This window comes from Nilaparvata lugens, unplaced genomic scaffold (assembly GCF_014356525.2).
Source record: "Nilaparvata lugens isolate BPH unplaced genomic scaffold, ASM1435652v1 scaffold2477, whole genome shotgun sequence".
In the NCBI taxonomy this organism is placed as follows: Eukaryota; Metazoa; Arthropoda; class Insecta; order Hemiptera; family Delphacidae; genus Nilaparvata; species Nilaparvata lugens.
In genome coordinates this window covers 32,159-51,735 of record NW_024090310.1, presented here as the reverse complement: position 1 = coordinate 51,735, position 19,577 = coordinate 32,159, and the positions used below count along the sequence as shown (strand labels likewise).

The window sequence follows — 19,577 nt, the reverse complement described above, 5'->3', positions numbered from 1 at the left end:
CGGCCAAAATAGTAATACTAGTAGTTCTGTGAACAGTAGACCTCACGCAGTTTTCTCATCCACAAGTATCTGGTGTCACTTGTTGACCGGCTTCTCCAGACATCTGTGTAATGGATGCAATGAATAATCCACTTGTCAGCTGATTGAATATGAATAATTCTATAAGCTGATTAATCCTATCTTCAGAGTAGATGATATATATATAGTGATATCGTAGTATGGAGAAGATTACTTTTCTTTTATATTATCCTCAAAATGAAAAATCTCAAAAGTCTTGTGTATACATCGACGCGCAGTTAAAAAAGGAAGAATATTCCTGCCAAATCTCATAGAATTCTAACAACGCGTTTGGCCGTCAATGCGTTACATACATACAGACCAAAGAAAATACGAATTAAAACATAGACAATAGTCGACAGTAATCGGCTTGAGCAAACAAGAAATCGGCATGCAATTTGGAACATAAACGACCTATACCATGGGATATCTTCTTATGCTATCTTTTCTGTATGGTATCACCATTAAAGATACAGTATCACCACAAAATGATACTGTATCACCCTGAATGATACAGTATCACCACAAAATGATACTGTATCACCCTGAATGATACAGTATCACCACAAAATGATACTGTATCACCCTGAATGATACAGTATTAACAAAATATGATACAGTATCATCTCAACTTGTACACAATACCATGGAATATTTTATTAGGGCGGTTGCAGACGAACCACAATCGCATGTGGGAGTGGGAGCTACTATTTTCCTTCTGTGGTACCACAAACGCAGCGCATATGAAATGCATTGGCAGGCATGGCAGTGGCACTGATACTTCCACATGGCGTTGTGCGCTGTGGTAGCGATTGAACCGAAGATCTAGAGTGGTGTTCCATGGGAAAATGAAAAATATATGAAAAAAACTATTTGAAATAATCTCAAATTGACAATTATTGTCAAACTCCGCTTTAATAAACACAAAGTTTACAAGATTTACATGATTTCATGTCCTGTGAACTTGGTGTTTATTAAAGTGGAATTTGACAATTTCAAATATTTTTTTTCAATTATGGAAAGATTCCACAATATCAATATTGGTTCTACAAATTTTATCACGATGAAACACTATTATGAAATCACCTCAACATAACCTACAACCTGAACATTACTGTTGCACTAATGACCGTTTTCTCGAATGTAGTGTGAAAGTCTCTCTGCGTTAGGGCGTTTCGTCATATTGATCTGTGGTATGACGGTCCCACATCCCACATGCGAATGTGGTTCGTCTGCAACCACCCTCAAGCTATATTTTCTGTATGGTATCACCACATTTTGGATACAGTATCACCACACATGATACAGTATCATCCCAACTTGATACACAACACCATGGGATATCTTCTTATGCTATCTTTTCTCTATGGTATCACCATGAATGATACAGTATCACCACACATGATACAGTATCATCCCAACTTGATACACAACACCATGGGATATCTTCTTATGCTATGTTTTCTCTATGGTATCACCATGAATGATACAGTATCACTACACATGATACAGTATCATCTGAACTTGATACACAACACCATGGGATATCTTCTTATGCTATCTTTTCTCTATGGTATCACCATGAATGATACAGTATCATCTGAACTTGATACACAACACCATGGGATATCTTCTTATGCTATGTTTTCTCTATGGTATCACCATGAATGATACAGTATCACTACACATGATACAGTATCATCCCAACTTGATACACAACACCATGGGATATCTTCTTATGCTATGTTTTCTCTATGGTATCACCATGAATGATACAGTATCATCCCAACTTGATACACAACACCATGGGATATGTTGTGTATCTATGCTGGAGCTTACCCCGAGGAAGGGCGGCAACAGATTGCTGAATGTGTGCTCGATGGGATGACAGTAGATGGCGGTAACTGAGATTGGAGCCGTCCACTCGTGGTGCTGCTTGTGAATGTGCTTATAAAACAAGCGGCTGTGCAAAACTCTGCAAACATCAATCAATTCATCAAATCAATTTATTTCATTTATTCTTTATAAATAAACATTAAACATCTAACTTCTGAATAAACAGCAGGCATCAATCAATTTGTTTTATTCATTTTTCTTATCAAAATAATAGGGAGAGGAAAAATAAGGTAACCTTGAGCAATTCGTCTCCAAAATTTAGATAAGGTTACACATAATCAGGATACTATCTAATAAGAATATGAATTCTACTATTGGAATATTATATATTTCTTATGAAAGGACATAATTAGATAAATAAATGGTTGATAATATTAACAAATCCAAGACTAATGAATTGAACAAAACTTACTGCAATTATGCATTAGATAGTTAGATAAAATAGGTATTAATAAGTTGAGTCAACTGAATGTAATGTTTCATCATGTAGAAGAGGTCATCTCCTTTGTATGTGGATTTAAACAAACATCAGACGCCTTATAATATTGGAAGACCTTTATAATATAGACGCCTGAATATTGGAAGACCTTGTAAAATTCTACTATTATAATCATTAATAACATTTTCATCCATTTCCAATAACAATACGCACGTAAATGCGTTTTACGAAACCTATTATCAAGAATAAAGAAGTATTTATGAATGGATATAGTTTTTCATTCAAGCTTTTATTCTGTGTTGTTTACGATGTGAATATTTTTTGCAATAAAACAAGAGCATTACAAGTCAGTGAACAGTTTAGTAAATATTGTTGAATTGCCATTTGAACTCCACATGATGAGTGGTATGATTTTGAAATTTAAAAGGGAAATTGGAATGAGAATTATAATATTTCAGCTATAAATTTATATCTTTTTATGGTTTTTGACAAAATAAATTTGTGAGGGAAGATTTGGATTGAAATACTTATGGAGGTGTAATGTAGCCCGTTTATCTGCTGTAGATAGTTCCAGGTCCCATCCTTGTAAGCGACTGCCTAGAGGCATCCTTTTATCCAGGCCAATTTTACTTGTCATGAATTTTTACCGTTGTCGACACTTTTGAATTTTCAAACAATATCTTGGATTATCTTGGGGTATCTTGGATTGTGAAAAGTCATGGCAAATTATCGGCTACATTACAGCTTCTATGAGTTTATCAAACCAAATCTTTCCTCACAAATCTATTTTTTGTCATACTTACTCAATTGCAGCTGTTTTCCATGCATCAAATCAAGCCGGTAAACAGCTGTTTGCAGAACAAGAAAACATGTGATTTTTATTACAGCATTCTATACTGTAAAGAGATCATATAGTTTTCTTTACAGTCGAGTATGTTTCCCAGTTCCGAAATCGGAGCATTCAAATTGATTCAAATAGCTATATAGTCTTAGCGTTATAGTCTTTAGTTGTTATATTGGTAACAATAATTTCAACTTCTTATTGTTGAGAACTTTAGTAAGAAGAAGAGAGTGAGTTAATAATATCTAAGTAACTAATAGAATAACTCAAATATTATTAGAACTCAACTAATAAGTTTCAAGTTACAAGAACTCATCTGACATTTTTTAACATTGGCCTTTATTATTTTATTTGAGCTAGATGGGTCTGTTATGACATAGGAGCTATGGGCTAGGTCATGTTTATAGAATGCAGTAGCTCGAGCAGCAGCAGGTAATGGTTACTGTTTCTCAGCAATATTATTCTTTCTGAGAAAAGCATGACAAAAAATATTGTACGTAACTTGTACGGTAACGTATTTACCGCATTCGTATAATAATTCTGCCCTCAACTACGTTCCGGACAGAAACAATCACACTTATGCGGTAAACTACCGTTACCGGACTTGTGACGTAAAGTACTATTGTCAGACAGACATTTTATGCCCACTCTCATAAGATCAATGGTAATCCTTTTCTGCCCTATTGAGCATAAAGCTGGATTCACACATCTCAGTATCAGAATCAGTGGAAATATAATAATTGCCATGAGTTATGATTGGACTGTTCCCACTCAGCACGGTCGAGCGAGTATGAATAGTCCAATTAGATCTGAAAGGAATTATATTTTTACTGTACTGGATACGTTCACTGAAATGTGGGAATTTGGCTTAAAACTTTTGTGTGTACAGTAGTTGGATGGGTAAAGTGATTTGTTGATGTCAACGTATTTGTTACAAGCAAAAAACCCATAGTCTAATTAAGAACTTGACAAACTGATAACTTGATGTAATGAAATCTTGAAGAATTTGAAATAGGTCTATAACCATCCTCGGTAAATTAAGAATCTATATGCAAAATTTCAAGTTAATCAGTTGAGTAGTTGAGACAGCGTCATTCGTGAATTTCCTATCCCGTACGTGTATAAGCCAATCATTTACTTTATTATATTATAGATAAATCGATGTACTTGTTTATGTCGATGTATTTGGACGAACCTGTGAGAGTTATGTGGAGCGCCAACTCGGCGCACACCCAGTGGAAGGTGGGCAGTTGGCGGAGGGGAGAGAAGCCACGCCACGCCATCAGGACACCGATGCCACACATCAGGACGCTCAGGTAGGACACCGCAAGTCCCACCACTATCTGGTTCAACACCACGGAACCAATCACCATCACCTGCGGAAACCACACACCAATTCAAATCACTGCAAAACATTGGGTTGATTTGATCTGACATTCGGTCAATTGAATAACAACTAGAATATAGTGACTATAGTGAGGTCCACGTTATAATGGCTGAGTTTGATTAGCAATGCTATCCTTGTCTATCATTCAACAAAGAGGATAGCGCTATCTCCTTCTCGCTTTGCTATGTCGCCAGATCGTCTTTTAACAAAAGAAATAATCCTATTATATTAAGCGAGCAATTTCTGTATTTTTATATCTGATTATTTATGTTTAACGGATCTCGAAAACGGCTCTAACGATTTTCACGAAATTTGGAACATAGAAGGTTCATGATATTATAAAGATTCGATTGCACTAGGTCTCATCCTTGAGAAAACTCGCTGAACGACATTAAAAGGATAATTCATCCTTGGCTGAAACAGCTGTGGATAGTAAAAAAGTGAGTACCTATGTGAAAAATTAAAATATCGCATCCCCGAAATTCATAAGATGACGTATAGCCAGCTGTGAAATATAAACACGATCATTTTAGAGAATTGTGTTCTTTTTATCAATAAATAAAAATAACGAGCGAAGCTCGGTGCCCCGATTTAATTAACTAACAAAATATTTCATCTTAGTTATGAAAATTCATTATGGAATTATTGGAAAATATAACTTGCTTGATAAAATATAATTGATTATTTGAAACGAGAATAAACAGTTAATATTACATAAATAGACCTGTATCAGCTACCGTCTATAGAAGACGTTGACAAGACAAAGGATTGGCAACGTTGTTCTCCTATCTTTCTCCACTGCCATTCTAAAGTGGACCTCACTATAGCAACTGGTCATTGGTTTTAGCAATACAAATAAGATTGTACAACGCTGGGTAACTTTGAGGGTTCACAAAATATGGAGGACCGAGGAAAATACATAAAAATGCGGATCGACTTACTTGATGCGGTTTTAAAGACGACAGGGACTCAGCCAGCTCTGCCGGGGAGAAAGTACCCTCCTCCTCCTCCTCCTCCTCGGAGATAGACAGAGCTAGGTAGAGAGACATAGAGGGGGGAACTAAATGCGATAAGACATGCACTGTACTGTTTCCGTTCTAACCAGTAACATTATAATATCAAGGAGTACAGTATTTGTATTTACAGCGACTGTTACATTTCTTCATAAATTTGCAAAAAATAAATACCAATTTTATCCAAACAAGTGTGCCTGATATATTTTTCCTCGCCAATCAACCATACTATTTTTTAATTTTATTATAAACTGGTGGTTGGTGGAAGACTGATATCAATTCGTTCAGCTCGGTCAGGAAATTCTATGAGTGGTCTGTCAAAGTGTAAGGGTATGATCACATTGAATGCGAAGTGCAAGCTTGGTTATGCATGATCAAGCATGCAGGGGTGAGAAAAACAAAATCTGAGAAAAATTAACAGGAACCCTCACATTGAACGCTTGCACTTGCTGGTTGCGTTCAGTGGGTGAGCAGCTACATGCAAGTCTCAACATGGTTCAATGGCACTTTTCAAATTTTGTTTTTCGGCTCATGCATGATCTGACGTGAACTTGCACTCATATATTTATTAGGCATTCAATGTGATCACACCCTAACGATTTAGCTGAGGTTGCCCTTGACTCGATATGCTCTCACAGACCACTTGCTAACTGTCGTCACAGAACTGAACATTAATATTGTTCTTTCACCAGCCGCCATTTTTGTTGGCGTTTGCCATATACAGAAAATTGGACTATGATTAACGTTTATGTACATTGTCTGGTTGAATATTAAACAGCTATCAAACATTATTAGACATTATTTAACCACTATCGAACGTTAAATGGAGATTATCAGATATTTTTGTTCAATATTTGAACATTTGATAAGCATTGTATGGACATTTAGTAACTATGGTAATTTCATGCTCTGTATATATTGTAAAAATGGAAAATAAATTGATTTGATAATATCTATATTTGGTTAGAACTGGGACATTTGAATGTTGAATGAACAAACAATGTTGAATATTGAAAAAAATCATTGTATTAATAAATACCACAGACAACCATTAGATCTGTGCTGATAGTTTCATTGTTTTACACTACTTGATTTACGTCTGTCAGTGTGGAGAAAGGGGGTATCATTGAAGAAATCTAATTTATTTAGTTTATTCATTGAAAGAAAAAATAATTAAAAACAATATAGTAAGATAAAACAATTATATAATGAATATAAGTCTTCAACAATAAGTTTCAATTAATATATGAATTTCAAAACAGGTAGGATAAAAAAGCAGGATGTGATGACACAAATATTTTGTCAATATTTCGTACAAAACTATTCTATTTAATGGAATAACAGCCTATCGTTTGAGGCTACATACATAAATATACATTGAAAGTCACATTATCGTTTACATCACAATAATTATCAAATGTTTAATTTTAATAGTTTATTTTTTGTCAACTAGTCTTTCCAAGGTATAATTTGTTCAGTCTTTGAATAGATATCATAATTATTTACTGCTGAATCACTGATATAATCCAGTGAGAAAATTATGAAAGTAGTTTGGCACTTCTACAGAATCAATTCATTTGCTAGAATTTTTATTTTTTTGCTAGCATCAATTTATTTAAAAACGAATACAGGAGAAAATGAGGATAGGAATTACTATTCCTATTAGTATAGATGATACAGTGATGATTTTTTTCCAGGAATGGAATTTCTTACTCAAAGCCACCTTCAAGTACATTATCTGGCTTGAGAGAGGAGAGATAGACCAATGCAAATCACATGGGATTTTTGAGTATGATAGAGCGTTTTCTACATGTTTTCTATATTGTAACAAACACACATAATTATGCATTCACCATAAACTACAATAATATGTATTTTTTAATTTACAAATAAATATATTTTTAAAATTTTATTTTTATATTTTTTATGGTTTTTAATACTTTTGATATTTTTTTTACATATTTTACAAATTATATATATTTTTTTATTTTTATGGTTTTTAATAAATTTGAGATTTTTTTACATACTTTAAAAATTATATTCCTTTTTTTCATTTCATCATTTTGTAACAAACACACATAATTATGCATCCACCATAAAAACCAATAATATGTATTTTTTGAATTTTACAAATTTATATATATTTTTTTAATTTTAGGGTTTTTAATAAATTTGAGATTTTTTTACATATTTTACAAATTATATTCATTTTTTTCATTTTATCGTTTTATAACAACCACACATAATAATTATGCATCCACCATAAACACCAATAATATGTTTTTTTTGGATTTACAAATTTATATATATTTTTTTATTTTTATGGTTTTTAATACATTTGAGATTTTTTTACATATTTTACAATTATATTCATTTTTTTCATTTTATCGTTTTGTAACAACCACACATAATTATGCATCCACCATAATCACCAATAATATGTATTTTTCAGATTTACAAATTTATATATTTTTTTATTTTTATGGTTTTTAATACTTTTGATATTTTTTTTACATATTTTACAAATTATATTCATTTTTTTTCATTTTATAGTTTTGTAACAACCACACATAATTTATTATGCATCCACCATAAACACCAATAATATGTATTTTTTAATTTACAAATTTATATATATTTTTTTTAAATTTTATTTTTATATTTTTTATGGTTTTTAATACATTTGAGATTTTTTTACATATTTTACAAATTATATTCATTTTTTTTCATTTTATTGTTTTGTATATATTCTGAAATAACAGTACAATATAATGAACAATAAATATATATAAGATATAATACAATAATAATGATGACATTATTTATATAATAATAGATAAATGAATATAATTATAGGTATTATATGTATTACATGCAATTTTTTTGGATGATTTAAATTTTTTGATTTTTTTTTAATTTAAATTTTTTGATTTTTTTTTAATTTAAATTTTTTGATTTTTTTTTAATTTAAATTTTTTGATTTTTTTTTAATTTAAATTTTTTGATGTTTTTTAATATTATATAAATTATATTCTTTTTTTTTGTTTTTAGATATATTTTTTCAAATATACTGTGAAACAACAATACAATAAATATTTAATACAATAAGAATAATTGTATATGATTATGGATACATGAATATAATATATATGATATGTATGGTGGATGCATGCAATATAATTTTTTATATACAATAGCTTAGGAGCAATCTGCTGGTACAGGCGAGAGGCTTGAGGAGGCTGTTGATTTTGGGGCGAGACTTCAGGAGGCTGTTGATCTTGGGGCGAGGCTTCAGGAGGCTGTTGATAGTGGCGAGAGGCTTTTTGGAGGAGGCTAAAAAGTTTTGGAGTTGTATTGGCAGAGATGTTTAATTAATAGATTGGAGCAATTCGGTGAGTTGGAGTACTCAGAGATTCGGGCACAGTCATTATAATGAGTGAATAAATCAATTCTTACATATAAAAATTTGATTTTTTTATGAAAAAACTGAATATTGTAGAATGTAAAACAGAATCTTTTAAACTGACAAATTGATAAAAAATAAGTTGAAATGATAATGATGATGATGATGATGATTGAAAAATAAGAACATTGATAATTAACAAAATGATTAGAGACTAGAGACTTCTCAATAGGCCTACAATAGTCACAAAATTGAATTGATAATTCCTGGTTTAACACAATAAATTCAGGGAAAAATATGTCCTAGTAATCAGTGGAAATGGTACATAGAAATGTTGTTTCTTCTAATCTTATAAAATGTCTTGAAATATTTCTTGCTGTACTGTACAAAGATAGATAAAAATTATGTTATTGATTGATTGATAATGCTTGGTTGACAAAGCTTAGTTGCGGAGAGGATCTTTTTCAACTTTAATTATTTCTAAAAGTATTACTTCTCCATTCTACATAAAAACAAGATTTCCATTATGCTTAATCTGAACAATTGTTCCATCAAAGCTATTCTATCTTTAAGAGTCTACAAAAAAATTCGTGTCCTAGCCCAACACATGATTAAATAATCAACAAAAACTTTTTTCAACTAAAAATGGTTCTGATAGAAATAAATGTAGAATTTAGAATGTGAAATAAAAAGAAATGAGGATTTTTTCAGAACGGATTTAGTAGAAAATTGACCAAGTATGCTCCAAGATTAATTCTATTTCATTTAATTGCAGATTGGTAGTTAATTCAATTTTTATTTTATGTTAAGTTAATTCCATTTATTATTCATGGGTGACATGGGAGAGAGTCTCAAAAAAATCTAATAAAAAAATGTTAATGTGATTTTGAAATTATAAAAAATTGTTATCTATATAATTAATTTAATATTTAGTTTCTTTTAGCATTAATAAAAGTGTGTAATAGATCATTTATTATTCATGGGTGACATGGGAGGGGGTCTCAAAAATAGCTAATGAAAAAATAAATGTTTATGTAATTTTAAAATTCTAAAAAATGGTTATTTATATAATTAATTGAATATTTAGTTTCTTTTAGCATTTATAAAAAATAGATTTAAATACCCAGGACCACTAATTTGACATTTATCAATCCAAATGACAGCTTTGGCTAATTCTGGAAAAACTTGGTTTTGATTTAAAATTGATAGTTATTATAGTATGGGAAAAGGTTTCTACAAGATATAAAAATGAGTTAAATTGGATGATTTTCATTTTGTAATGATATTTTTTAAATTGTGTCATTGATGAAATTTTATTGTTCATAATATTCTCCCTAGAAGTACTAGATGCCAGGACTAGATGGAATTGGCATAAAAGACTTAAGACCCTCAAAAACTATGTATCCAATAGAGCAAAGAAACAATTGTATTGAGCCTGTATACATGAAGCGGTGGATAAATTAATGTGAAATAATTTTAGACCTGTATTATCCATTGAAAAGCAGTAATTGGAAATTCACAGATAAAAGCTACCTAGTTGAATTACGTTCATTGAGCAACCTGGAAGGGAATACAACTCTATTTACAAATCAGCTTGTTTTTGAACAAGAAAAAGTTGCACTGAGTTAGCAGTGGTAGAGTTATCTGATTTTTTAAATAATGTTTTGTATGTTGGTTGGAGCAAACAGGATTCATTGTAAACTTTGGACAGCTGAGAGAGTTGCCCTTGACCAAAGTCAACCCTCTGTACAACTCAGCAAACCATAATAAACCCCCAACAGCCACAGCTTGAGCCAACAACTGCCCGACATATTCAGATTATTGACAAGGGACAAAATAATTTGGGGGAGGGGTTCAAAAAAAATAATGGGTTAGGGGGATTGGTATACTGTATTAGAGGTATTCAGGGGGGTGATATAAATGTGGGGTATTCAGACACTACCTACGTGTTTAAAGAGGTAGTGATTCAGAGTGGGTGGTACTGTACTGCATTTGGGGTATTTAGAGGGTCTTTGGGCTTGGTGTGGGGGGGAGGACAGATTTATTCATTTTTCATTTTCAAATACTTACCTTTAAATACAAATACCTTAACTGGCCCACACATGTGGCCTCTGCCCCAAGGTGGCCTTGGGCGCCTCAAGACCACCTTCAGGCCTCAGGCTCACAAAATGTGTAGAGCCGATACTTACATCACATTCAACAGTTTCTCATCACAATGATATATCTACCACAACTGGTAGACTAAAACATCCAAAACCCCAATCACCCAAAAACCGTACAGAATTCAATCCTCCATCTTCATAATCATCATGATAATACAGCAACGACCAAACTGTAGAAATCCCTCTCAGAGAATAACATACAAGTCAAGAATGAACCAGCTGCTCCAACCAACATACACGTTTCATCTGTGTAAAAACAATGGATTTGTATGGTACAATGACTGTAACAGGAATTCATCTGAACCTTACTCAATTTTTAAAAGAATCCTCTGCCTTGGCCATCAAAAGATTAGCTTATTTTTTGAAAAAAAAAATATTTTGGCTTATCAGACTTATCAGTCACTCAAGTAAACAGAGCTGATATGAGGAAATCTGTCCAGAAATGCTCAATGGTAATTCAACTAGACAATTTATTTTGGACGACTTGAAATTAAACCATTTGACAATTTATTTAAGTTCAACTGGATAATAAATAAAAATTGTGGGCTCTGAAACAACCTTGACCTCCAGAAAAATAAAGCTATAAAAAAGTATCTAATGTGAGAAAATAAAATTTCCCCAAATAGTTGAATACCATATATGAATAATTTTAAGATGAAATGGAAAAATAAATATTGAGGGGAGAATTAGGGATAAGTCGAGGTCAAGTCGTGGCCAGTCGGTCAGAGTCAAAGTCAAAAGTCAAGATTGTACCAGAGCCTTCATTTTCTACTTGAATCATTGCCAATTATCTGTGTGAAGTTTGAAGACTTGAAACTGAAATTTAGCTACAAGTGCATCCTGTTCTATTTAATCAATCATATTGTAGGCCTAGTAATACCAAGCTTCCAATTTTGGCCCAATTTTCAATAATTAGAACGCAATAAATTACCCACCTACAGGTACTCAATACATTGTTACAAAAATTTCCAGATAGGCTGGTAACCAAAACGAATGTAATCGAAATCCCCCCAAGATCAGTGATTCTGAATGTGAGAAGATGGAAAGAGGAAAGTTTTTGCCAGAGGCGCCATTGGATACAAATCGAAGACATTCTACACAGAATATTATCTGGAGGTAGGGTTATTATCATTCTGTTGCTTTATGGGGTAGGCAATGTTGAATATCTGGACTAATTTACAGACATACATGGAGTTGATTAATTTTTATTTAATAATAAGAGATATTCAACTTCTAGGTGGCTGTTAATTTTTGTTTGACTGATTTTTATTTTATTAAATTACATTTATATTTATTGTTTTATTCTGATTATTGTTAATTATCTTTTATATTATTTATTGAATTTTATTGTGAATTTTGAATTATATTTTTGACAAGATGTTGATGCATTTTGTGTATTTGGTTGAATTAATTTGAACTTGAATTGGAGATAAGAAATTATAAGTATTATAATTATTTGCTTCGTGGAATTAGGGGACAATATGTGAGAAAAATAAATTAATATTATATTGAGAATTCACATTTGATTTGAGGTTGTTTTTTTTAAGTGCTATGAATTGGAAATTTTGGGGCCTAATAATTCCTTTTTATTTATTCATTAGGTACTATTATTACACCAGCAATATAAATTGGGCGAGGACATGTTAGGCCTTTTAGTGATATGTTCTATTTTTATAAATAGAGATAGAGCTGAAAATTGCAAAAAAATTAATTCTATTTCATTGAACAAATAGAAAATAATAAAATATTCATGAATTGATCAAAATTAAACATTTAAACAATGATCGAGAGAGGTTTGCAGCCTCCCTGTCTGTCCATAAAGCATGATCAATCAATCAACCAATTCTACATTCTATTTAGAAATTAAGAAAATGTAATCACGAATCTTGTAATATAAATTTTTTACAATAATAGATTTGAAATTGATGAAGTAGCATAACAATAATTATTAGCTACATATGATATTCAATTGAAATTTGATAATGGTACTAGATTGATAATAATTCATTATTGTAGGCCTAAAATCATCATCATCATAATCATAGAAATGAATGAATGAATAAAAGTATATAAATTTATGATAATAGGTTATATAGTGACTGTGTAGTAAGCGAAGTACATTAACTTTGAGTATAAATTGAATTATTATTAATAAACAATAAAAATGAAATGAATTGATCATCATCACTCACCCATCAGACACTGTACCCTTCTCTCCAGAGTACTCCTCACAATTATTTCTTTCTTTCTTCTACTCATATAAAAACATCCTGCATCTCCATAGCCAACTCCACTGCTGCGTCCACTTTGGCCACCAGCCTCCTTGGCACCTTACAGGCCTTCAAGTTGTCTTTCGTTTTGAGGTGCTGAAAACAAAAATAAAATATTGATTATTTATTTATTTTAACAATCATTATCATATATTGTATTGTATTCATTAAGATTTGCTTTGTTCAGTCATTAAAAATGAGAATTGCTCCATTCTCGTTATGCAGGCTTTGCAAACTCGACTATAAATTGTTAATGGCGGCGATTCCAACCATATTCAATCAAAGCTTGAGCATTTTCCCTCTGCCGTCACCATGTTGTTCACCATGAGTTCAATGTTGCTGTATGGAGTCAATTGCTAAAAAGATTATGGAGTAGAGCAGCAGCAAATTTTAAAAAACCATGTGGCACTTCTTGCTGCTGGGTTATCCATTGTGAGAGTCAGGTTATAGAGACAGTATCTTATAAATATCTTATATAGATAGCTCTATCTTTTTCCAACTCCACACAGTTGCCGAATTGTTACCAGACTATGCAAAAATATGAACTACCAAAATATTTCTTCTCAATAATGGAAATTTACTACCAAATTATGGGAAAATATCTCTCCTTGATGAATGGAATATATTTAAGATGGAATTGATCATTATTAGAAAGAATCATTAATCAATATCATATCAGATTTACAGGGGGCTATCTACTATAGTGGTGAAAAGAAAAAGTGGCAACAATGACTCCCTATAATTTCCACTGTCTTTATATATATATATATATATATATATATATATATATATATATATATATATATATATATATATATATATATATATATATATATATATATATATATATATATATATATATATATATATATATATATATATATATATATATATATATATATATATATATATATATATATATATATATATATATATATATATATATATATATATATATATATATATATATATATATATATATATATATATATATATATATATATATATATATATATATATATATATATATATATATATATATATATATATATATATATATATATATATATATATATATATATATATATATATATATATATATATATATATATATATATATATATATATATATATATATATATATATATATATATATATATATATATATATATATATATATATATATATATATATATATATATATATATATATATATATATATATATATATATATATATATATATATATATATATATATATATATATATATATATATATATATATATATATATATATATATATATATATATATATATATATATATATATATATATATATATATATATATATATATATATATATATATATATATATATATATATATATATATATATATATATATATATATATATATATATATATATATATATATATATATATATATATATATATATATATATATATATATATATATATATATATATATATATATATATATATATATATATATATATATATATATATATATATATATATATATATATATATATATATATATATATATATATATATATATATATATATATATATATATATATATATATATATATATATATATATATATATATATATATATATATATATATATATATATATATATATATATATATATATATATATATATATATATATATATATATATATATATATATATATATATATATATATATATATATATATATATATATATATATATATATATATATATATATATATATATATATATATATATATATATATATATATATATATATATATATATATATATATATATATATATATATATATATATATATATATATATATATATATATATATATATATATATATATATATATATATATATATATATATATATATATATATATATATATATATATATATATATATATATATATATATATATATATATATATATATATATATATATATATATATATATATATATATATATATATATATATATATATATATATATATATATATATATATATATATATATATATATATATATATATATATATATATATATATATATATATATATATATATATATATATATATATATATATATATATATATATATATATATATATATATATATATATATATATATATATATATATATATATATATATATATATATATATATATATATATATATATATATATATATATATATATATATATATATATATATATATATATATATATATATATATATATATATATATATATATATATATATATATATATATATATATATATATATATATATATATATATATATATATATATATATATATATATATATATATATATATATATATATATATATATGAATGATATTTTTAAAAACATCCAAGATAGCCCCATTTGAAAGAGTGTAGAGGCATTGAATAGGTTTCTTATGAAAGACAGTTCGAAAAGGAACACTCCTTGCTCTTGGCAAAACCACATCCTCACATTAACATACTCAACAAAAATAATAATAAAAATAAAACAATACTGTAGACCTTTTGTAACCTGCACACAATAAATTATTTTAAATGTTTTTCTTTTTCATATGAATAGTGATGCTATCTTTTGGTAGACACAAGTAATACAGAGTGGTGCAGAGGAAATGCATGTTTTTCGAACAGCCAGTACTTGTCAATGGGAGGGGGTATTGCCCTGGAACAAATGTTGGCAGATGGCCCATACTATACCGTTTCAGTTGCTATGGGCATTGGAATGTACAACATCGTGTGTTCACTGTTAACAAGTTTTTTTAGAAACAATGAATCTGTAGTCACAGTACAATATTTTTCCGTCAATATTTTAGAGTTGGGCATTGAGATGCAATGCCTGATCAAAATACTGTACTCCGATGGGTTGAAGTGTTTAGGAGTACTAGTTCTAGACCAGTTTAGGAGTACTAGTTCTAGACCAGTTTAGGAGTACTAGTTCTAGACCAGTTTAGGAGTACTAGTTCTAGACCAGTTTAGGAGTACTAGTTCTAGACCAGTTTAGGAGTACTAGTTCTAGACCAGTTTAGGAGTACTAGTTCTAGACCAGTTTAGGAGTACTAGTTCTAGACCAGTTTAGGAGTACTAGTTCTAGACCAGTTTAGGAGTACTAGTTCTAGACCAGTTTAGGAGTACTAGTTCTAGACCAGTTTAGGAGTACTAGTTCTAGACCAGTTTAGGAGTACTAGAAAATGTAGACCAAGTCAGAACGGCGGTTGTTACTAGTCCTAGACGATTGACTCGACGAGATGGTATCAGGACTAGACGACACTGACTCGGTCTACATTTTCAGGAGTATTAACTGAACAGGGAAGACCAGGTGGTTTCTTTTTCATCAGAGAACTACTACTCCTGAACGCTGCAACCCATCGGAGTACAGTATCTTGATCAGGCATTGCACCTTGAGGCCCAACTCTAAAATATTGACAAAAAAGCATTGCACTGTGACTACAGATTCATTGTTTTTAGAAAAACTGCTTCACAGCGAACACACAATGTTGTACATCCCAACACTCATAGCAACTGAAATGGCATAGTATGGGCCATCTGCCAACATTCCTTGATAATAACCCCCCCACCCCATCACCCAGTACTGGCAGTTTGAAGAACATGGTTGCCCTGTATAAACATCCCATTATTCATAGACAGGTTTATTTGGATTTTCGCGACTTAATGAATGTACTCATATTATTAATAATTCAATATTCAATTGTATCTAATAATATTAATAATCAATATTTTGTGATATTGTAATAATCAAGTGTTGTCATATTGTAATTACTGTAATATTTACTCAGAAACATGTTGTTACACTTACAGTCATGACATAATTCTTAAGCATAGTGTAGGGTGTCTGTTGGGGGGTTGGTGCCCTCTCAAAGGGCACCAAATAAGAGAGGCCCACCCACGAGTGCCTCCCGTCCCCCAACCACCGCACATAGAGTTGTACCCTCATGACATTGTTGGAGCAAACTGAAAACAAACATGAAGAAAAAATTAAACTTATTCTGTTTATTGTAAAAAACTAGTGAATATGATTAATAATCTACTCTAGTTACAATTTACATAAAAATGAATTGAATCTAATGGCTGATTTCTAACTATTTTTTTAAACCCTTTTTTGAAAATTTTCAATAGTCATGGTCATACAGAAGACCATAGAGAAAATATAGTATAAGAATATATTCCAAGGTATAGGGCATTTATGTTATAAATTTAAATGTTATCTCAAACTTAGTAGTTCATTTTCTTGAAGCTATGTGATGCTGGTGGTCTCTCATACTGTGCCATTCTTATACTCTCACCCAGCAAGAAAAGTAATAATAGACAGTAGTCAACAGTATATAAACAGAACATAAACGACCTATACCATGGGCTATCTTCTTCTTATGCTATATTTCTCTATGATAAGACTCACTACCTATCATACAATATTCTGTTTGGCTAGAAATTTATAGAGTTGGAATGTTGTATGAATTGGAATTGGAACAGTTTGGACCTCAAGAAAGCCTGTTGGTCCATTTCAAATGTTGTAATGTTTGAATTATAAAAGAGATAGATATAAATAGATAGATCGATCAAAATTCATAAGGCCAATAATAATAATAATTATTGTCATGCATATAAATATGAATAATTTGTATAATATGTGATTGTATATGAATGAAAAATGAATGAATAAACAAAACAAGAAATGCAATAGTGGACTATCCAGAGTATTGTACAAGTAGATAATGTTGATGACTTACTTTTTCTCTTGTAAAATCTCCCATCTTCGTCCCTAACTATCTGGCATGGCCAGTAGGGCCCTTTGCCAATCCTGGCCCAGTATAGTTCCAAATATACTGAAATTAAAACAAAGACATTTTCAAACAATGTTCAGAAATAAACGAACCAATTTCCAATACATTTTTAATTATTTGGAAAAAGGATCAAACACCTACAGTTTAAAAATAAGAATATTAGGCCTACACTCATTGTTATACTCAGTGCTACCTAAATTTATCATTGACAGCTTTCATGGATAGTGAGTGGAAATGTGGCATTTTGCTATTTGTACAGATGGAATGAAAGTAAAGAGAAGTGGAGGGAAAGGAGTAGGAGGTGAATGAGGAGGTGAAGGAGGAGGAGGAGGAGGAGAAAAATAATAATCATAAAAAACAAAATTTTCAAACTCGTAAATACCTTTTTGATACTTTGATGTCAAATTCTCAGTTCATGATAGATGTAGGATATTATTCTACGAATCAATATCCTGTTACAAATCAATAACTTTTATCAATTTCACACATTCACATTTTACATTTTCTTGATCTATATATACATTGAGCTTTTCTCATAAAAACTAAATTGTTCATTTATTCCATTAACGATGTTGCTTATGGAATTAATCACATGATTACTTTTATATGATGATAACATCATATGTATAAGTTATAATATAAGTTATAATCATTATAAAATGTATTTTGTCTGGAATCGCAGTAGGATGTGTCCTCAACTGTCGCCTGCTGCAAGCGAGTCTCTAATTTTTGTACAGGCCCGACAGTCGAGACCAGCAACATTCAAGGCCAGCGACGGTAGAGGACTGAAAAAGTGGCCTCAAATATCGCCTGTGTTAGGTGACAGTTGAGGCCACTCTAATTTTTGTACAGCCCCGACAGGCGAGACCTAAGATGGGAGAGGACTTCTGAAAAAGTGGCCTCAAATATCGCCTGTGTTAGGTGACAGTTGAGGCCACTCTAATTTTTGTACAGCCCCGACAGTCGAGACCAGCAACATTCAAGGCCAGCGACGGTAGAGGACTGAAAAAGTGGCCTCAAATATCGCCTGTGTTAGGTGACAGTTGAGGCCACTCTAATTTTTGTACAGGCCCGACAGTCGAGACCAGCAACATTCAAGGCCAGCGACGGTAGAGGACTGAAAAAGTGGCCTCAAATGTCGCCTGCGTTAGGCGACAGTTCAGGCCTCTCTAATTTTTGTTCCGCTAGTCGTGTCGCTGAAATGCATTGTTTCCAAGATACATGTGTCTTAGCCAGAAA

At 30.0% G+C, this 19,577-nt stretch overlaps 1 protein-coding gene across 2 annotated transcripts; it reads right to left on the bottom strand.

The window, feature by feature from the left end:
- Positions 1 to 1,847: 1,847 nt before the first annotated feature.
- LOC120355526 lies at positions 1,848 to 18,645 on the bottom strand. 2 transcript variants are annotated; one of them, XM_039443991.1, is made up of 5 exons: positions 18,285 to 18,645; positions 17,354 to 17,508; positions 13,391 to 13,564; positions 4,429 to 4,609; positions 1,849 to 2,004 (listed from the first exon to the last, which is right to left on the bottom strand). In XM_039443991.1, the coding sequence occupies exons 3-5, from the start codon at positions 13,455 to 13,457 to the stop codon at positions 1,893 to 1,895; spliced, it is 360 nt and encodes a 119-aa protein (XP_039299925.1). In that variant the 5' UTR covers positions 13,458 to 13,564; positions 17,354 to 17,508; positions 18,285 to 18,645; the 3' UTR covers positions 1,849 to 1,892. The 2 variants fall into 2 exon arrangements, with proteins under 2 accessions (XP_039299924.1, XP_039299925.1); XM_039443990.1 differs by lacking the exons at positions 13,391 to 13,564; positions 17,354 to 17,508; positions 18,285 to 18,645 and adding an exon at positions 5,562 to 5,680 and having other exon boundaries at positions 1,848 to 2,032.
- Positions 18,646 to 19,577: the final 932 nt, after the last annotated feature.

Bases quoted from the DNA above. Each gene is read 5' to 3' on its own strand.
- LOC120355526 (XM_039443990.1), bottom strand. From the start codon at position 5,669: ATGTCTCTCTACCTAGCTCTGTCTATCTCCGAGGAGGAGGAGGAGGAG. The intron at 4,610-5,561 runs GTAAGTCGATCC...TGGTTTCCGCAG, and splicing joins CGTCTTTAAAACCGCATCAA to GTGATGGTGATTGGTTCCGT. The intron at 2,033-4,428 runs GTTCGTCCAAAT...TGATGTTTGCAG, and splicing joins GCTCCACATAACTCTCACAG to AGTTTTGCACAGCCGCTTGT.